The sequence below is a fragment of the Crinia signifera genome, chromosome 6, assembly GCF_055691185.1.
Source record: "Crinia signifera chromosome 6, ASM5569118v1, whole genome shotgun sequence".
Lineage (NCBI taxonomy): Eukaryota > Metazoa > Chordata > Amphibia > Anura > Myobatrachidae > Crinia > Crinia signifera.
This window is the reverse complement of record NC_139222.1, coordinates 138,405,247-138,426,147: the sequence shown is the minus strand read 5'-3', so window position 1 is coordinate 138,426,147 and position 20,901 is coordinate 138,405,247. Positions and strand designations below refer to the sequence as shown.

The 20,901-nt window shown below is 45.9% G+C and overlaps 1 protein-coding gene across 2 annotated transcripts in view; it reads right to left on the bottom strand.

Moving 5' to 3' along the window:
* The window catches only part of ITGA3 (integrin subunit alpha 3), a 79,649-nt gene extending 60,587 nt beyond the window's left edge, over window positions 1-19,062 (bottom strand). The window contains exon 1 of one of the 2 annotated variants that reach the window (XM_083147364.1): window positions 18,260-19,062. In XM_083147364.1, coding sequence (XP_083003490.1) covers window positions 18,260-18,429 — 170 coding nt within the window. In that variant the 5' untranslated portion in view covers window positions 18,430-19,062. The remainder of the gene's footprint in view (window positions 1-18,259) is intronic. The other variant, XM_083147363.1, reaches the window with a different exon arrangement.
* Window positions 19,063-20,901: the final 1,839 nt, after the last annotated feature.

Here is a 20,901-nt window from a genome sequence, read left to right as displayed (position 1 = left end):
GCAAAAGAGGTGGTTTTAGAAGGGTGTGGATTATTAGATAGACAGTGTCTAGATCAGGGGTAGCCAACTCCAGTCCTTGAGAGCTACCAACAGTTAATGTTTTCCAGGTCTCCTCACAGAATCGCAAATAAAGTAATTAGCTACATCTGTGGATCTTTTAAAATGTGTCAGTGAATAATGAGTACACCTGTGCACCTGGAGGTGAGCTGGAAAACATGCACCGTTGGTAGCTCTCGAGGACTGGAGTTGGCTACCCCTGGTCTAGATAGAGAGTCAATAGGTCTAACCCATAAGGTTGACATGGAATAAGTCGACAGGGTCAACTGTCGACATTGGCAAGGTTACTATGGGAAAGGTTGATAGGGTCAAAATATCAACATGAAAAAGGTAGCCACATTAAAAAGGTAGACATGATTTTTTTTCCACTTTTATTTGTGTTGACATGGACCCCCAATTAGTGTAACACATCGCTACACTTGGTACATTATTATAATCTCGCTCTAGACCCAAATGGACATCAAAGTAACAACAAGGCACTTAAAAAAATCATGAAAAACTCATTAGGACCTTATCATGTGTATTTTGATCCTGTTGACATATGGACCTTTTGGGGTAGACCAATTGCCTGTCTATACATTCACTGTCTATTCACAGCAGAAAGGTTTTTCATACTCATATATATATCCCCTCCCCCCCCCCCCCAACTATCACCGCCACCACTCATTATTGAAAATACTCTGGGCTAGATGTGGGAGCACGCATCTTCCTATTTTTAATAAAATATGCCAACAATGTTATTTACACATGGGCTGCATTACCCAAATACTGTTAAAAAATTATATCTTTTCAGTCTTCCTATACAATCTTTGTCTACTCTTTAAATTCTTATCTCCCCCCACGATTTCTCATTCCTCATCTCTCCCTTTGCTTCCTCCCACTGCCTTCTCTCCTCAACATCCTGACACAGTGTATACATTAAGTATGCCTGGTTTTAGTCAGCAAATGGGCTGCATGGGAATGCACCTAGCCAACATGCCTCAAAACTAGAACCACATTAATCCATTATATATTAAAGCAACGTTATAATTACAGTACTTCTTTCTACTTAAAAAAACTGCCTCAAAGCATGCTGGGACTTATAGTTTCATAACAGCTGGAGACACAGATTTGCTTTCATGTGGTCTTGCTTCTAGCACAAGTGTTGAACGTCTGTATAAAATATTAAGGGCCTGAGGGGGTTAATGTCTGATGAACTGAGGAGACCGGGAGTATTACATCTTGTTTTGTACCATAACAGAATTAATTGAGTGTTTGCCTTAAAACACCTTTTAGTGTCATGTGGCTAATGTTGCAGATCATTGCCTGAGAAATGATATGATTTTCTGCAGTACAATTATGATTACTTCACAGGAGCTTAATAGGCCAATGGTCAGATTGAGAGAAACAGGAAGAGATTCTCCTGTGTGACTAACCATAGGCTACCTGCATGTCTGGAATGCATAGGGTAGGAGGTGATTCAGAGGAAGCTGAAGATAACATTCTGCACACCACACCCTACATGACACAAAGCGGGCAGTACCAACATTCATTCATGCACACAGGCTTCCAGCACAATGACGAATGCAGGGTGCTATGCCAAGCTTCAATGACATAAAGCACTACAATAAGAAATGAGTACACAGAGCAAGCAGAGACAGTACCAATGCAGACTCTAGGTCAAAACTAGTATGTACTGTACTTATTGTAGACAAAGGCCTTATATAGGGTTGCCAGCCTTCTGATTGACATTTTGCACAGCTAATTGGTGCTATTGCACACTTTTAACCCTTTGAGTGCCAATGTTGCTGTGAGCGATCTTCAAAATAGCCACTAAAAATGCCAGTGACTGTTCTTTTAGTATAAATAAATACAAATACAGCCAAGTCAATACATTGGCATATATTCAATGCCGTGGGCGAGCGGTGACTGCGAGCAGGACTTTTTGCTCGCAGTCACCGCTCACCCTGTCAGTATTCAACTGACCCCCCTCATACGCAAATTCCCCCTCGCTCCGTTTTTTGAGCGAGGGAGAATTGGCGTATGTGCATCCAAAAGCTGCGAGAATCGAGGCTAATTACAGCGAGTTTGCTGCACTAGCCGCGGCTCTCGCAGTTTAGGGGAATCCTCGCCGTTCTGTGACTGCGAGGATTCCCCCGGAACGTTGCATAGTGCGAGCGGCCGGCGCGGGGGTTAAACTGCGAGGATCACTGGTTTTCTGCGATCCTCGCAGTTTAACCCCCTCGCACCGGCATTGAATACATGCCATTGAAGTTTAGTTAAGTAATTGAAGTTTAGTCACCCGAAAAAAGTCACCCGAAAAAGAACAGTGAGCAGGGCTGGCATTTTTAACAGATATTTTGAGGATCTCTCACAGCATCGTTGTTAATTAAGGGGTTAAATAACTACCTGGGCACAATAGCAATGCAAAATTCTAATGCCACCACAATGAAAAATATAACAAGTACAGTATATAAAACATACTGTATACTGCAGGGACTATGTAATGCTATATACCACTCAACACGTAGTGAACAGTAAAGTTAGATCAGTGGTTCCCAAGCTTTCTTGAATCAGGGACCCTAGAGAATCAGCATTTTTCTTACGGCACCCCTAAACCTTATGCGACATCTCAGAGGGAGAAGTTACATAAAATTTCCCTTGAACCCCCCAGCAGCTTCCTGGGCGGCAGGATCTCATCCGATACATTGTGGAGGTCATTCTGGTTGACACGCAAATGTCCATGCACACATGCAAATGGATGTTTGGCATAAGCATACATTCTCATCTTGAGTGCGGGGTGGAAATCATTTGATGGTTGCTGACCATTCAGAATGACCCCCTGTATGTGGTCCTTTTGCATTCAATATATCCTATGAGATCCCAGCAAGACCTGCGGGATCCGATAAATCTATAATACAGGCTCCGTGCGATGCTCATTGGATCGGAATCAGAGCTTAAACACATGCGATTTGACACATTTCAATCGCAAACCTGTCATCTCCAGGGTGAGTTATGGGGTATTGGGCAGGGTTGTGCTGCAAACTCTCCACATATATTAAGATTGACAAACCCTTAGCATTGTTTTTGCCCATCACCTTGACCATAAATAATTTGATTTGGTCCTGGACCAACAACCTGAGCCTCAGCAAGAGCCTCAAAACATCCCAGGGTACCACGGCGCACGGTTAGGGAACCACTGAGATAGAGGCTAAATTGAGACAACACTAACTCAACTCTCACGTCTACCATGCTTGGTTATTAGAACTTGCATCATAAAATAACTTGCAGTGTCAGTACAACAAAATCTATACAGTGTATCCACCCGAAGGGGTTAAATTAGACATTACCTTTAGCATGCTTTATTAATCGCTGAGTTAATTATTATTCCTTTTTAATATTTTTTCTTTTCTTTTGTAGTATTAATTCATTGATATTTAACTCATATTATTGTGTATATTTTTTTTGTTCTGGTATATTGCTTCAATGTGTACATTACCTGATTGAGACTATTGTACTATTGCATTGGTATTTGTATTTGCGACGTCAGGGCCCGGCATCCATAACTGGAAATGCCCCGATGGCGAGGATGCTTTGTACACAGGGTGACGGGATATAAGGTGAGAGCATCATTATTTTTTAACTTCCTGATGAAAATCTCTGTGATTGAAACGTTGAAACAGTCGTGGTTTCTGTGGTGTTTTCTTTTGTGCTATGAGTCCCACTGGTTTGTGAATATATATATCTATATATAGTATATATTTGTAGAAGCAGGCACTCACCATTGGCAGCATAATAGAGTTGAAACAGGTTTTTATTCAGTCATAGCTGTAGTCGACATTTCGGTCCTCAACAGGGACCTTTGTCAAGACACTAGACATCAAAAGGACTGGGGGCACCAGGCAGTGTGGACAAATATATACTATTTATGGGACTTTGATGCCTTTAAAAGTGGAGCACCACTGAGTTGACTTGCGAGTTATAGTGTGTGTGGTATATATATATATATATATATATATATATATATATATATATATAGCACAAGGTTTGTCCGGCACTCTCATCAAAGCACTTTATGCACTTTTTACAGAGCACAAGTCCTGAAGACAAAGCCGTTCCGGCTTAGAAACGTCATGTCGACAAATGCTTGTAATCTTCTGCTTCTAAGATAAAAACAGGATTCATTCCTTAAAGCTGATTGAGTGCCGCCTGTTCTTTTGGGGTCCCCACCAGGATCCTTACATGGACATTGATTGCTGCTATATATATATATATATATATATATATATATATATATATATATATATATATATATATATATATATATATGAAAAGTGATTGAGAAAATGAGCTACAGTTTCAAATATATTTATGTAATAAAAAAGCTCACATATATATCAGTATAAAATGAACAGCTTGCCAGGAACGGTGATCGGCATTCACACAGAGCCCTCCATCAGCCGTCTCAAGCTGCGCAGCATTGCACGCTGCGGTAGGGAGAAGTGGATACCGGACACCAGGATTCACATCACTGCTTAGCCACGCCCAACACGTTTCGTCAACGAGTTTGGACTTCGTCAGGGGGTGTGTATATATATATATATATATACACACACACACACACACACACACACTGGTATATATATATATATATATATTTATATATATATACATAAAATGTATTTATTTATTAATAGTTATTTGTATAGCGCACACATATTCTGCAGCGCATTTACAGAGAATATTCGAACATTCGCATCAGACCCTGCCCCAGTACAGCTTACAATCTATATTCCCTACCACATGTATACACACATACACACACATTCACTTGGGTTAATTTTTTGGATTGTGGGAGGAAACCAGAGTACCTGGAGGAAATCCACGCAAGCATGGGGAGAAAATACAAACTCCACACAGTTACGACTATGGTAAAAAAAAAAACATGTCTCCAAGATATAAATGCAGCATGAACAAAGGCAGCAGTAACCTGCAGTACTTATTTTTACACACAAAATGTTTGTCATATGCCCCAAAATGTTAGTATTTGAATACACACCTCCTTCTATTTAACATTGCCTCTGGAGTGACGGTCTTTTGTTTGCACACACAAAAACGTATATATATATATATATATATATATATATATATTTATTTATTACACACTCACATTGACCTCTGAAATGAAGACAAGTGAGCTGAGAGTAGTCTAACAATGTCATCAGTGACAGTTCCAACCTCCCCCTTTGCTTGCATGTTCCAGCAGGAGACTACAGACAGGCGCTTCAGGCTAAATAGATGGCCAAAGGGTAAGGGGAGGGGTGATATATGTATACTATAAATTATTTATTACCGGTTATTTATATAGCGCACACATATTCTGAGCGGGTTCCAGAGAATATTTTGGACATTCGCATCATTTTATTAACAGGTAACAATTTTTTAAAATAAATCAGCAAACTGTATATAAAACTGTACAATGTGTTTGAAACAGTGAAATCACGTTATGGCTTCTTTTCACCATTAGATGCCGAAAATATCGATCAGCAGGATGTAAAGACACTTTGGCCAGTGGGGGAGACAGGCAGGGAAGCATTTTGAGAGGAGTTGCTACAATGCAGCGTTTTCAAGAGAAGTGGGGTTTTTTTTTTCTCGGTTTGTCCCGAATGTCGACATGGTCGACATGGACACTGTCAAATTGTACAGCTGCACTTGCCATGCAATGGACATACTATTCTATTCTCCCTCTACGCCCTAGTGAATGGTAGGGCATGAAATATAACCTGCAAAAAAAATGTGGAAAACCCCGTGTCAACCTTTTGACTGTCGACCTAGCCATTGTCGACCTAATGCTTGTGTCGACCTTCCAAACCTGTCAACCTAGTTCATGTGTCGACCTAAGCCATGTCGACCTTCAGTGGTCGAACTAATGCATGTCAAACTAATATGTGACAGCATAATGACCATAAACCCTCAGCTCATAGATATTACTGTGATTTTACAGAATATCCCATAATATTATATGAGTTAAAAAGGAAGAAACTCATTCCAAAGTTATCCGTGCCTTAACGTTATTGTTTTGTGCACAACAATCATTTATTTCAGGTAAATTAAATACATTTTTCAACTGTTTGTAACAAAGGGAAGGAGCACCAGAGGTGGAACTACCACTGGTGCAGTAGGTGCAGTGCACGGGGGCCCCTGAGGACTAAGGGGCCCACTCCTGCCCCTTTTAACCTCTTACTTTCACCCTCTGCCCACGACCCACAAGTCCTGCCACTGAGGAGCACTTCCTTTCTAAATGGTATAACGCCGCCCATACGTGGTGCGATGCTCACTGTGCGTTTTGAACTACATTGCATCGCACCTAATTAAAAACGTATGCGATGTGCTAAAGCAATGTGCGTTTTGAACTAGGTGTGATGCAATCCAGTTCAAAAAGTATGTGCAGCACACACTTTTTGTACAGTGTGATGAACGGGAGAGCGCATTGCCTCGCGAGTTACAAAACGTACGCTGTATGGGTGGCTTAAGACACTGTGAAGACACCTTCAAGTACTTGGCCTGGAGTCAATGGTACAGAAATCTTATCAAGTTAAACTGTTTTATTTTAAGGTAGTACACAAATTTTGGGATGAGAAAAGTATCTGGCTAAGTATCTTGGTCTTCAAAGATGGTTTAAACAAATATATATATATATTTATTTATTTACACATACAAACATACACACACACACACACACACACACACATACATACATACATATCAGTAGTGTAGTGATTTTTGTCCCTTGTAGGGAGTGTCATTGTGTATACATAGTGGACTCTTGAATTTTCTTTTGCTGGAGGGCGAATGACTGAATTTTGCCCCCCAGGCTGCAGATTTGAAAAGAAATGAGATGAGGTATGTGCAGCAGGGAGGAGCGCTGAGGGCTGAAAGAATCCATGGAATGCACAATAGGAAACTGAGCTTAGAAACACACCTATACACATACTATATGCTCCACATCTCTACTGATACAGGTAACATAGCAAGGAGAACTCTGTAACTTTGTAATAGGCACATGGGATATACATACTGAGTATCCTTAAGCAGATTATTCTGAAAACCAGTTTCCAAAATGTATTTTTGTTGTTGTTGTTGCTAAAAGCACTACTGGGGACATCTGTAATTGGAACTACTGGCACTACCTGGGACATGATATGTAACTGGCCAGAGACATAACTATGGCCCTTATTCTGGTTGGTGCGGTAATATCCGCGTGCGTTCGTGCTGCCGATGTTTTGTGTCTGCGCATGTGCAGAGGCGTGTCTGCGCATGTGCGAGCCGGACGCACGGCCACATTCCGCATGAAATGTGTACACTACAAACAGGGGGTGGAGAGGGGTGTGAAGGGCTGTTTGGGCTCATTACCATATGTTTACACCCCGCGTTTCATGGGCGTTCCCATGAAAATGCTGGGCGTACGTATGGTAATGCGGCCGTGACGCACGTGTAGGGGGCGGACATATGACATTGCCGGATGTCAGCTGCCCGCCCAGATTCCTGCTTTTGCACAGAGAAATGCCCGTGTGGTCTGAGGTTGCGGGAGCTGGCGGACCACTCGGCCCTGCATTCGATGTTCTGCGACCATCGAATGATGGGGGAGGTTCCCTAAGATGGAGGAGGTGTATTCGTGAGAAATACACGTGCGGTCCGTTCGGACAGCTTCTTACCGCGTACGGACGGAGTTGGCGATCCGTATGGAAGGCGGGGTTTAGGACGCACGGTGCTGGCCGCATATTCGGATCCGGCCGCACCGATCAGAATAAGGGCCTATGTGAGGCAATGGAGTCATCTGTTGCCGGTCTCCTTCTCCCAAGGGGGCACCTCTCCTCCCCTGCAAGTTTGAATCAGTTAATTGAAAGCCATCAATATTGCTTCTGTGGCTGACTCTCGCTCCTAACATTATTTTTCAAGTGTCACACCCTGTATTAGAACCCATTACCTGATTTACTGGAGACAGACACCTTACTGATTGAGCTATTTGGGGGCACCAATACTTATCTTGCCTCCGGGCAACTGGGGCAAAGTTACGCCACTGTTACTGGCACTAAATATGAAAATTATTGCTTGGCATTCAAATTCAGTACCTGAGATAGCACTTTTTTCATGTTTTTAAACCTTGTTTTATGCACAAATAAAATATAATTGTATTTCATGTGTTTGATGTTTACACAACATAAATGCAAGCTACTGTACCTCAAGATACATCATTGAATTATAAAAATATTATGAAATATGGAATAATCTGTTATCCAAAATGCTTCTGGTGCCAAGCATTTTAGATAAGGAATACTTTAACTATACTACTATTTAGAGCATATAACATCACAAAGCAAAATAATGGGTCTACTCAGCACAATGTTATACAGGTTGAGTATCCCTTATTCAAAATGCTCGGGACCAGGAGAATTTTGGATAACGGATTATTCCGTATTTCGGAATATTTTAATATTTCAATGATGTATTTTGAAGTATCTTGCATTTATGCTGTATAAACACATAATATACACACAAATATATTTTATTACCACATAAAATACACACAAATATATTTTAATTGTTCAAAAAACAAGGTTTCAAAACGTGAAACAAAATGTGTGTACTATCTCAGCACTGAATTTGAATGCCAAGCAATCATTTTCTTGCACATATATAGTGCCAGTTACATATCATGTCCCCAGTGATGCTGTTACAAATGTCCCCAGTGAGTTTTTAGCCCAAAAAAATTTTTTTTTCACTTTCTGGAATGTCCGTATTTCGGAATAATTCGGATAACGGATATTCGGATACGGGATACTCAACCTTTACTGCTTTCACATTGCAGAAATGGGTAATGACACAGTATTCTTAAATGGGACTTTAAAACGGGTCTGAGCCTTGAGACCTTTCACATTGCAGGTGAAAACCGTTTTAAAAATCATTTAATACCATTCAAACATTTAACCCGTTTAACCCCCAAGGGACACGTTTCAAGCCATTGAAATAGAGCTGTTCAAACTGCCAAAAAAACGGCTTTAAAACGTGTAGGACTCTGCTTTTTAACCGTGTTGAAATACCGGTTAACTTTAACCGGTAAATCAACTCTGGCACTTTCACATTGCAGCCTTAAACGTTTTAAAATGGAAAAAAAACGGCAATATACCGTTTTAAAAGTGTGATGTGAAAGGGGTATAAGTTATATGTTTAATCCTTTGAGTGGCAACATCTCCATGAGACATGTGCAAAATATCTGCTAAAAATACCAGCATCGCTCACATTTGTTATTTAAATTAAAATAAAAAATGTTGTGTAAAAAAAGTTTATATTTCATATATAGGGTAAGCGTTACAGGTCATTATGATGAATAAAAATGTTTGCTTGCCAATTTTCACACCTATTTTTGACAAATTCACTTTCACACAAAGGGTTAAGCATTCATTTCTACTCATTAATTCCCGTATACACAATGCTTTACAGATACCTTTGAAATACAATACCAGCACAATATATGCCTAGTTATGCCTGCAGCCTTATTTATACTGGCAAAAAAATACCCCTTTTGCACGAGAACCCGAGTCAGCGTCAGTGTAAAAGGGGTACTGAAAAAACAAAACACGGTTCCATTTCCCCGCAAATCCTACAAAGGTCCTGACCAGGGTGGAACACAGGGATAACCCAGGTGGTGGGGCAGTGTAAACGGGTATGCCGGGTCATCCGACCCCGGGCCCATTCAAACCAATGAGGAAGCCGAACCTCCTGACCACAGCGTCCTGCGATCAGTAGGGAGGTTGGGCGGGGGGCGCACACAGCCAGGGAGGAGTGTAAACTGTGTAAAATCCCGGATCCGACCCAGATTGGACCCGTGTTCCAAATACCAGGTTGGATCCAGGATTTTGGTGTAAAAGCAGTATAATTTGCAGGGACACTATCCAGTGCACATAAGCAGGTCACAATACAGTCTAGACTAGAGCGTGACTGTGGAGGGAGCACTATAACACCTATAAAAATATATAAAAATATAAAAATATAATATAATAAAAAGGTGGACAGTCAATAGATTGCCCACTATTAGTCGACATGACAGGTCAACACATGAAAAAAAACCATCATGCCTTAGATTGACATGGTTAAAAGGTTGACACTTGCAGTAAGTCTACATGAAAAGATCAACATGAGTTTTTCAAAATGTTTTTCCAAAGCAGGTGGTTTTTCATACTTTACTCTTCAAGTGGAAATAGAGCTAGATTATAATAGTGTGCCCCGAAGCGAGGTAACGCAGTACACTTATACTGTGTCCATGTTAATGTAAGTCGACAGACAACAAAAATAGAGAAAATTCATGTCAACCTTTTTATGTCGGCCTTTTCTACGTCATCAGTTTATCACACTTTCGGTCTATGGCCTGTCAACCATTAGTGATTGACCTTCTTACTGTCTTACTATGACCCATGCCCTTATAATACTTGGCAGGATAATCTATGTTATAGGGGGCTTCAGTGCTGCTCAGGCTGTGGCAGTGCAGTTTTCTTTGTTTTGTTTTTTGTTAGGAAAGGGAGGTTTGGTGCCAACCCAAACTATAGTAGCACTAGGCATACTGATGAGGGACATGATTCCTTCCTACATTTTGACTGTCTGTAACTATGCAGTTTGTTTTAGCAATTTCCAAATGCTAAGGTACTGCGGAATTTGCTGCACTATATAAGAAACTGTTAATAAATAGAGTGCCCTAAATTAGCCCGACCATGCATCATTTTGAACAGGGTACAAACATTTTTCCAGCGTACACATTTAGGGGCGCCAGGCTGTTTTTAGGTTGCTTTAAGCCTTCATCCTACAACATTCCTCTTTCATCATCATTCACTATTAAGCCCCACTCAACCACCTTACCCATCACTAACCAAAGCCACCACCCTGCGTAAAATGTTGGCTGCACGCGGAGTGTACCCATGCCGATCCTCTGAGCAAGTTCTACATTTTTATGCTGCAGAATGCAGAGATGTGCTCACAAGCTTCTAGGCATAAATCAGATCCCATATTATATGGATAGCAGAGAGCTTATTGTACAGCTCTTGTCTATGCCACTCAGTTTATTTTATTGTTTTAAAAAAAAGTTACCTTCACAATATTTCCAAATGTTTTCCCAGTTGTGTGATATCAGTGGATAGTGAATGCATCACTGCCACAATGCACATGCACATTTTGTGTAATTGAGCTAGTAGTGAGGATTATTTTGCAAGTGATTGACAGGAAGTGGCCATTTTGTGGGGGCTAATATGGAGTGGCAGCAAAAACGAGAGCGTCAGGACTGTTTACGCTGACTGCTAACATGTACACAGAAAACACATCTCCGATACCTCAGTTCCGGTGGCCATTCTGAGTGACTCAGGATGTCCATGTTTCCCAGACACCATAGGGTCGTAGGGTTCGACATGCAAAATGATCAACAGGCAAAAGGTAGACAGTGCTTAAGGTCAAAAGGGTGAAAGGGTCAACGTGACAATAATCTGTAAACATATGGTTGATGTAAGCTTCTTGGGGTCTATTTTCACGTTTTCCCAGCTTTTGCTTGATTTACAGTGGGATGTGGAGGTGGACTATAACCGAGAATAGAACTGCGCAACAGTAAAGTGGTGAGCGAAGCAAGCCCACTAAAAATACTATAGTTATAGATACACTTTCAGCATTTTACAGTTTTCATTCCATTAAAAACACATTAAATCTGAAGTCCTATAAGTGTTTCTTATGGTTTCAAACTAGGATTATTGTTATTTTTAAATACTGGCTGCTTTATTTTTACACTGCAATATAGATTTCAGTTTAAGTACAAACCTCACCCCAATCTAACCGTCTCTGCACATGTTACATCTTCCCCCCTGCAGTGCTTATGGTTTTGCCCATTAGAGAGAAAATATGCATTTGCGAGTGAACCAGAATCAGGCCCTATGTTCTTTTCAAAGCTCTTGCCACTAGGAATAATATATCATGAAAATCTCCAATCATCCAAATATAAGGAAGAACAATGGTGGCTGCAGAGGATGGGGATCTGCTAATAAGATATAGAGAGGGTAGAGCAGCTGGAGTAAAATACAATTATTGCTCTGAGAAAATCTAATAACATATAATTACAAAACTAGTCTCAGTAAGTTGAAGTATGAGAAAAAAACTGATCTCCTCATTGAATAAATCTGTCCAGCATGTTATGTCACCTCACCCAGCCAAATATTGACACAAGTTTGCCACTTTGTCCTTCCAGCTTGCCTCCAAAAGCAGGTACCTACATAACAGCTGAGAAACGAATGCCTCTTATGCCTTATATACAGTAGATCACACTAGATCAGTGGTAGGGATCAAGAAACACTCAACCAATTTGAAGCAGTTGCCAATCGTCGTCATTATCTGTGCAAGTTTTGTACCAGGGGTACAACATCTGTAATGGTTCCCATACACTAGGGAGAATTCATGGCGATTTGGTCACTTTTCATCCGATTGGGGCAATAAAGCAGATGAAAAGTGTCCAAATTGCATGTTTTTGACATTAGGTCTGATGCGAAGCACCGTCCTGTATATTTATAGCATCCCAAGCTTCCCAGAAGGCTTAGCTGGGAATACATATGATACAGTGTATCAGTGTATTGTAAGGAGTCCCTGCCGTCCGGGAGGTTCTTGGCGATTCAAGCGGGCTACTTAAGCTATATGCCTACTGACAGGTGCAAATAGGTGTTTTTGTGCTCTGTGTGAGCCATATTTGCATAAACAGGCCCTTACCATAGTGTCCAATAATCACACACCAATAATAAAACACCTCCTCCCTTCCCTGTTCCTCCTCTCTGCATAGATAAAGTTTAGTGTAAATGCACAGAATGAAAGCACATCATTTAGACAAAATATTTTATGTTCAGCTGTACTGTACATCAGCCCCAAACTGCTCTGCACTGAGTGACAGTCCTTCCTGAAAGATGTTATACAAGATGTCTGGCTTGGTTTGAGAAACCTGATAGCTTTAAGCAGAACTGTAGCCTGTCAGCATGCACTCACTGGCTTTTGGCCAATGCCCGCCCAAATAAATCCTACATTACTGTACATTCATTTTGATATATTCTAGGCCACTGGCTAGGAGAATGCTTTTAGTAATTATAATAAACAAATCACCTTTTCATCAATGTTGTCAAGAGCCTGTTATACATATACTATACTAGGTGATTCATCGCGCCCTACGGGCGCTCTTCACACCGGCGTAAGGGGCTACGCCCCTTAATTTGTGAACATTTGTATTGTGAGAAATATGGTTAGAATTGTATGAAAGATGCCCTGTATTGCAGCTTCTGGCAGTGGGTGAGGGTCCAGCGTGGCAGCACAGGAGTACCGGACGGTGGCCCTGAGTCAGTGTCTCCTCCTACTGGGTGGGAGTTAGGGTGCATGAGAGCAGGAGGCTGGGATATGAGGCATGATAGGGGTATGTGGGCAACACAGCGTCAGCGATTACCCAGTGGTGGAAGTTACGGTTCAGGAGAGCAGGAAGCTGGGTAGTGATAGGGGTGTGTGGGCATACGGGGGACTAAAGAGGGTGGTGGACACTGTGCAGCTTCTGCCAGTGGGTGAGGGTCCAGCATGGCAGCACAGAAATACATGAGTCAGTGTCTCCTCCGACTGGGTGGGAGTTAGGGTGCATGAGAGCAGGAGGCTGGGCGGTAAAGCATGATAGGGGAATGTGGGCAACACAGGGTGAGCGGGTCTCCACTGGCGGAAGTTACGGGGCAGGAGAACAGGAGGCAGGGCAGTGTCCTCCCACATTGATGGCAAAAGTATTCAACATCGGCCATAAACCATCGATTATTTGAAAATCATTGATGGTCGATGGGCATCCCTAGAACTGGAGGAGGGTGGGGGACAGTATGCAGCTCCCGGCAGTGGGTGAGCGTCTCCTCCCACTGGGAGGGAGTGAGCGTGCATGAGAGCAGGAGGCTGTATAATAGTGGTATGTGGGCAAGACATTGATAAAAGTTGTGGCGCTGGTGCAGAGGGCAGTGGGGAAACCTGCAGTGTGGCAGCCAGGGCCGGATTTCCCACCTAGGGGCGGTACCTGCTTGTGGTGGTACAGGATCCCCCATTGTCACGGGGGTACGTGAAATGCGGGAGCGGGGGCCGCGGTGGTCCGCTGGGGGGTGGAATTGCCGGAAGGGGGTCTGGGGGGTCTGCAAATTGCGGGAGGGGGGGTGGTGTGTGGGGATCCGCGGTTAGCGGGAGGGGGCGGGGGTCCGCAAATCGTGGGCGGGGGCGCGGGGGGGCTTGAATCGTGGGAAGGGGGGTCCGCAAATTGCGGGAGGGGGGTTGTCAGGGTTAGTGAATTGCGGGAGGGGGGTTTGCGGAGGTCCGTGAATTGCGGGAGGGGCACGTGGGGTGCCGTGAGTCAAGGGAGGGTGGTGCGGGGGTCCGTGAATCACGGGAGGGGTCATGAATCGCAGGAGGCGGGGGTCGTGGGGGGGGCTGCGAATCGCAGGAGGGGGGGTGTGGGGGGTTGCCGTGAATTGCATGAGGGGGGCGTGAATCAAGGGAGGGTGGGCGCAGGGGGGTGGTGCGGGGGTCCGTGAATCGCGGGAGGGGGCATGAATCGCGGGAGGGGGGGTCGTGGGGGGTTCCGAATCGCAGGAAGGGGGGTATGGGGGGTGCCGTGAATTGCGTGAGGGGGGCATGAATCGCGGGAGGGGGGGTCCCCGAATGTGTGAATTACGGGGCGGTCGCAAATCGCGAGAGGTGCCGAGGGGGCCCGCAAATCGCGGGAGGGGGGCGCTACGGGGGGTTTCGTGAATCGCAGGAGGGGGGGTCGTGGGGGGTTGCGAATCGCAGGAAGGGGGGTGTGGGGGGTGCCGTGAATTGCGTGAGGGGGGCATGAATCGCGGGAGGTGGGGTCCCCGAATGTGTGAATTAGGGGGCGGTCGCAAATCGCGAGAAGTGCCGAGGGGGCCCGCAAATCGCGGGAGGGGGGCGCTACGGGGGGTTCCGTGAATCGCGGGAGGGGGCGGCGCGAATTGCGGGAGGGGGGTCGCAAATCACAGTAGGGGGGGTGCCGTGAATCGCGGGAGGGGGGGTCGCGGGGGGCCCTTTTAATGCCGGGAGGGGGGGTCGCAGGGGTCCCGCGAATCACGGGAGGGGAGGATGCAGGGGTCCTGCGAATCGCGGGAGGGGGCTCGCGGGAGGGGTCGCTGGTGTCCCGCGATTTGCGGGAGGGTCGCGGGGGTCCCGCGTTTCGCGGGTGGGGGTGGTTGCGGAGGTCCAGCGAATCGCGGGAGGGGGTGGTCGGGTCTGGGACGGATATTAGACAGCACTTACATCGACAGCCATTACATCGACACCATTAGTTCGACAGCTCAATAGGTCGACATGGTTTTAGGTCGACATACCATTAGGTCGACATGTCATTATGTCGACAGTCAAAAGGTCGACATGGGTTTTTTCACTGTTTTTTTGGCCGAAATGTCGACACAGTCGACATGGACACAGTTTGAAGTGTACTCGCTATGCTTCGGGCACGGTGCCTCGCTGCGCTCGGCACACTATTTTATTCTCCCACCACACCCTAGTGGATAGTAGGGCATGAAATACCGCCTGTCGGCTCAATAAACAGTGAAAAAACCCATGTCGACCTTTTGACTGTCGACATAGACACTGTCGACCTAATGGCAGTGTCGACCTAAAAACATGTCGACCTAATGAGCTGTCGACCTAATGAGCTGTCGACATAATAACATGTCGACCTAATGGTATGTCGACCTAAAACCATGTCGACCTATTGAGGTGTCGAACTAATGGTGTCGATGTAATGGCTGTCGATGTAAGTGCTGTCTAACAATAGTCCGGATACCGTGGTGGTCGCGGGGGTCCCGCGAATCGCGGGAGGGGGGTCGCGGGGGTCCCGCGAATCGCGGGAGGGGGGGTTCGCGGGGGTCCCGCGAATCACGGGAGGGGGGGTCGCGGGGGTCCCGCGACTCGCGGGAGGGTGGAAAGCGGGGGTCCTGCGAATCACGGGAGGGGGGGTGCGGGGTCCTGCGAATGGCGGGAGGGGGGGTCACGGGGGTCCCGGTCCCGCGAATCGCGGGAGGGGGGGTCGCGGGGGTCCCGCGAATCGCGGGAGGGGGGGTCGCGGGGGTCCCGCGAATCGCGGGAGGGGGGGCGCGGGAGTCCCGCGATTCGCGGGAGGGGGGGGTCGCGGGGGTCCCGCGATTCGCGGGAGGGGGGGTCACGGGGGGTCCCCGCGAATCGCGGGAGGGGGGGTCGCGGGGGGGTCAGAGGGTAGGGATGTGCAGGAGTAATGGTGGATGGTGGCTGTGGAGTAATGGTGGATGGTGGGCGTGTACTGTAGCCCTGGCTGGGCGGGGGGAGGTGATGTCAAGGGGGTAGAACGTCAGACACATGAAAGTGAAACTGTTTTACACAGGAACGTTCTCCACAGGGGTTGAGTGACAGATCTGGCTAAATATATAAGAGATACAGAGTCCACAAAAGAAGCTATCACTACTGAAGAATAGTCCCAAAATATTTTACAATCTGTAAATATACAGATTTTCTGTATAGAGCAAGAACTATTCAGATGTAGCCCTAACAGTTAACTCTTTGCCACTTACTACCAATGGTGGTCCAATGGGGTGCCGGACTGGATTCCGACAGTCAGTTACCCGACGTCGGGATCCCGACTGTTAAAAGACCGACAGACGGGTTCCCGATGGCCACCGGCTATTCTCCCTCATGGGGTCCACGATCACCATAGAGGGAGAATAGAATAGGTGGCGAGCATAGCGAGCCACAGTGCCCGCAGCACGGCAAGCCCGCAAGGGGCTTTGTTGCGCTCGCCATGCTGTCTGAGTCCGGCCAGTCGGGATCCCGACATAAGGCTAATGACTGTCGGGATACCGACTGTCGGAACCCTATACCACACCCGGTCCAATGTTGGCACTATCATTTGCATAAAGATGGTTATATATCCAGTGTATGGCGGATCAAGATAGGCGAATAAGGAATGATTTTCAAGTCTATACCCAGAATTGCTAGATAATGTTTAAACCTTCATTTTGTGGAATGATGTTGCTTCTCATACAATATGTACAGTATGTCAATGTAACAACTTTCTTCACTGCACTGTCATTCTGGTATACTGGGTATGGGTAATAGGGCCGACACAACTAAGGTTGACATGCATTGGGTCGACCACTGAATGTCGACATGGGCTTAGGTCTACACCTCAGAAGGTCAACATTGGCTTAGGTCGACAAAAGCAGTAGGTTGACACAAGCATTAGGTCGACTGTGAAAATGTCGACATGGATTTTCACCTTTTTTTTGTCCCAAATGTCGACAGTCAATATGAACACCGTATCTGTTCACTGCTGCGCTCATTATGCTTCAGGCACTGTGCCGAGCATAGCGTATTCTCCTGACACGCCCTAGTGGATGGTAGGGAATGAAATACCGCCTGTCGGCACATGTCGGCTGAAAAAGAAGTTAAAAACCCTTTTGACTGTTGACCTTGCCCATTATGACCTAATGACCCTGTCAACCTAAGCCCATGTTGACCTTCCGGGGTGTCACCCTAAGCACATGTCGACCTTTGGTGGATGACCCAATGCATGTCAACCTTAGGTGTGTCGACCTAACGGACATATACCATACTTGGTGTATTACTACAATGGTGTGATCCCAGTGCCCAGTGTGATCTATTTGTACAGCAAGGCAATTGATTTGGTTTGTCAATGTATACACTTCAACATTGCACTGCTGTGTCAGTGTGTGTGCTGTGATAGTGTCCTGAGGTATTTGCACACCCCGCCTTTCAGGTATTATAAACTTTCTTATCTGCAGGTGTGCTCTGAACCAAGAGGAAGAAAGTGAGGTTACAGTTGTTCATAAATGTCTACATTATAAACTCACATTGACCCTGGTACATCTATAAAGGAGCAAAAAAAAAATGAATTTCAAATTACTGAATTGTCCGTCTCAAACTATGAATGGTTACTGCAGTAATTCCAATGTCTCTAGATATAATCTTTGCATTACACTCTCCAATGACACAAGCATGGTGAGGATTACACAATAACCCGCTGGGCATCTGTATTTGCTACAGTACACATCCTATTATTATTCTATAACCACAGCATATGGCTCCTTGTCACTATGAATGAATGTCCTCTCCCAAATTTACTCATACTCACAGATAGCGCTTCTGCCCCTCACTTTGCTGGTGCATGGTCACTGAGAAGCCGAACATCCCCCCCGGGACCCCGGCTTGCTTTATCACCGGGAGATCGGTGTCCACGTTAAACCCTAAACAGGACAGGCAGAGTCCTAGGACGAGAATGACTGAAGCCGGACCCACGCTCATCCTGTGTGCGGGCTTCCTCTGGTTCTGTCCCTGGTGCTGATCAGGAGATGGGGGATACACTTCGCTGTGTCCAAGTACTGAACCTTTACTCCTAGTCGCACTCCCGTCCGCAGTGTCTTATTGGTGTTCTAGATCTGATCCTGGTCCCTGTGGTGCCCAATAGATCCGTTCTGGTCCTAGTTGTGTTCTAGTTTGCATACACCTGAACCCAGTGCAATCTCAGTGCTGGCATGTGGGGGTGAGTGGGAGCTCTCTCTCCTCGGTGCTGATCTCTTCCTAGTATGGATCCGTGTCAATCACTCCCTGGCGGCGCAGTGTGAGACCTGTGTGATTGCCCCACTCCTCCCTCTCAGACCCTCCTCCAGCATTGCACTGCCTGCCTGTCCCACCCCCAGCACCGTCTGCCCCTCTCCCTCATTTCCTGCGGGCTCCTCTCCTCTGCTCGAATTCACCTTCCCCCCCTGTCCTGTCCCTTCCCCACCCCTCTCTCCTGTCTTCCGGTGAACTTCTCCCTTACACCCGGTACAGATCCCAGGCAAGTCCTCTTAAAGGAGCCGTCCCGCTGCACCTGCCTCTGCCTGGTCAGACGTCTCACACTCGGCACACATACTGTATGCAGCTACACACCCCCACACACTGCAAACAGCACTGTGCCTTCACACTACACGCACACATATGCAGCACTGTACCATTACACTCAGCAGAGATGTCTACAGCTGCTGCAACACACCCACTCTGCACCCGCATATACGGCACTGTGCCATCACACTACACACACATATACAGCTGCACACACCCCACACTGCACCCACATATACAGCACTGTACCCTCACACTCTGCACCCGCATATACAGCACTGTATCCTCACAGGACACACATATAGAGCACTGTACCATCACACTACAGCTGCATACAATATATATATAGGACTGTATCATCCAGGGCCGGTGCTAGGGTGTCTGGCACCCTCCTGCAAACCATAAATTTTGCGCCCTTTCACATTGCCATTGCAACAAGCTGCAGCCCGATTGTGGGAGCGAATGCAACATGCGATCTTATGGAGGATCTCGGGTGCATGTACCACTGAAATGGTGCATACACCATCTCAGTGCTGTGTCCGTAAAATGTTGCAGGAAGTAAAGGTGCCCATACACACTGCGAGAATCGCATACATTATGGGATAGATCACATCGTACGGAATACATGCAATGTGTGTGCAATGCGATCCAAAAGCAGCACAAAAAGTATGCTATTGCAAAAAGTGTCTAAATTAATATAAAAAAAATCTACAATTATTAAAAAATGTGTTATAAACATGTTCAAGAAAAGACTCACTGTTCTTTTGCTGTTTAACTCTTGTGCAGTCCCTCCTCTTCTATCTGCGTAGGCAGGACGCTGAGGACACTATTACACCCCTCTCATGACTGAGAGGGAAAGGAGGGGAGAGAAGGAGGAGATAAGGGCGGAGTGTTGAGGACTGCCAGTGGCACTGGCACATCACACTGAGAAGAGAGAAGGAAGGGGAGGCGGCACTGCTGCCTGTTCGTCATTTGATTGACAGCTGATAGGTGCAGGGAGCAATGGGTAGGGGGCGGATCCGGACATGACATGTTATCCAGGCATTGACAAACAGCGCTACATGCCTCAGCGCAAGTGTCCGTGAGGAAGAAGGGTCAGGTTGCAGGAGGAGGACAGTGTGTGTGCGGTGCAGGGAGCTGCTCAGCCTCTCCATACTGCCGCCCTCTGTCAGACAGGCACTGCGGGCGGCATGCAGGCTGTGTGCACTCGCGGTGCAGGGAGCAGCTCTTTATGCTGCTGCCCCCCACCCTCGGTGTCAGGCAGGCGATGCGGGCAGCGTGCAGTAGGCAGTGACAGTGAGGGCTGAGGCAGCTTTAGCAGAGCAGGGAGGGAGACGGCGCCTTTTCAGCATGGCGCCTCCCTGCTTTGCAGGAGCTGCTGAGTGGGTAGCGCCGGCCCTGGTATCATCACACTCAGCACATATATACAGCTGCTGCCGCTGCAACACACACACACTCACTGCAGCCACATATACAGCACTGTTCTATCAAACTACACACACTAATGCACCTGCACACCCCCGCACAGCACCAACATATGCAGCACTGTACCATCACACTAAACACAGATATACAGCTGCAACAGACATACACTGCACCCACATATACAGAACTGTGCCCTCACACTACACACACATGTGCAGCACTGCACCCTCATATTACAGCCGCATACATGTATCATAACACTCAGCATACATATGCAGATGCACCCCCCCCACACACAGCACTGTACCCTAACACTACACACACATATGTAGTACAGTACATCACACTCACCAAACATATACATCATTTTACCATCCTACTCAGTACACATATGCAGCTGTACCTCCCCACACTAAACCCAAATATACAGAACTATGACATTACACTACACAAACACATATGCAGCTG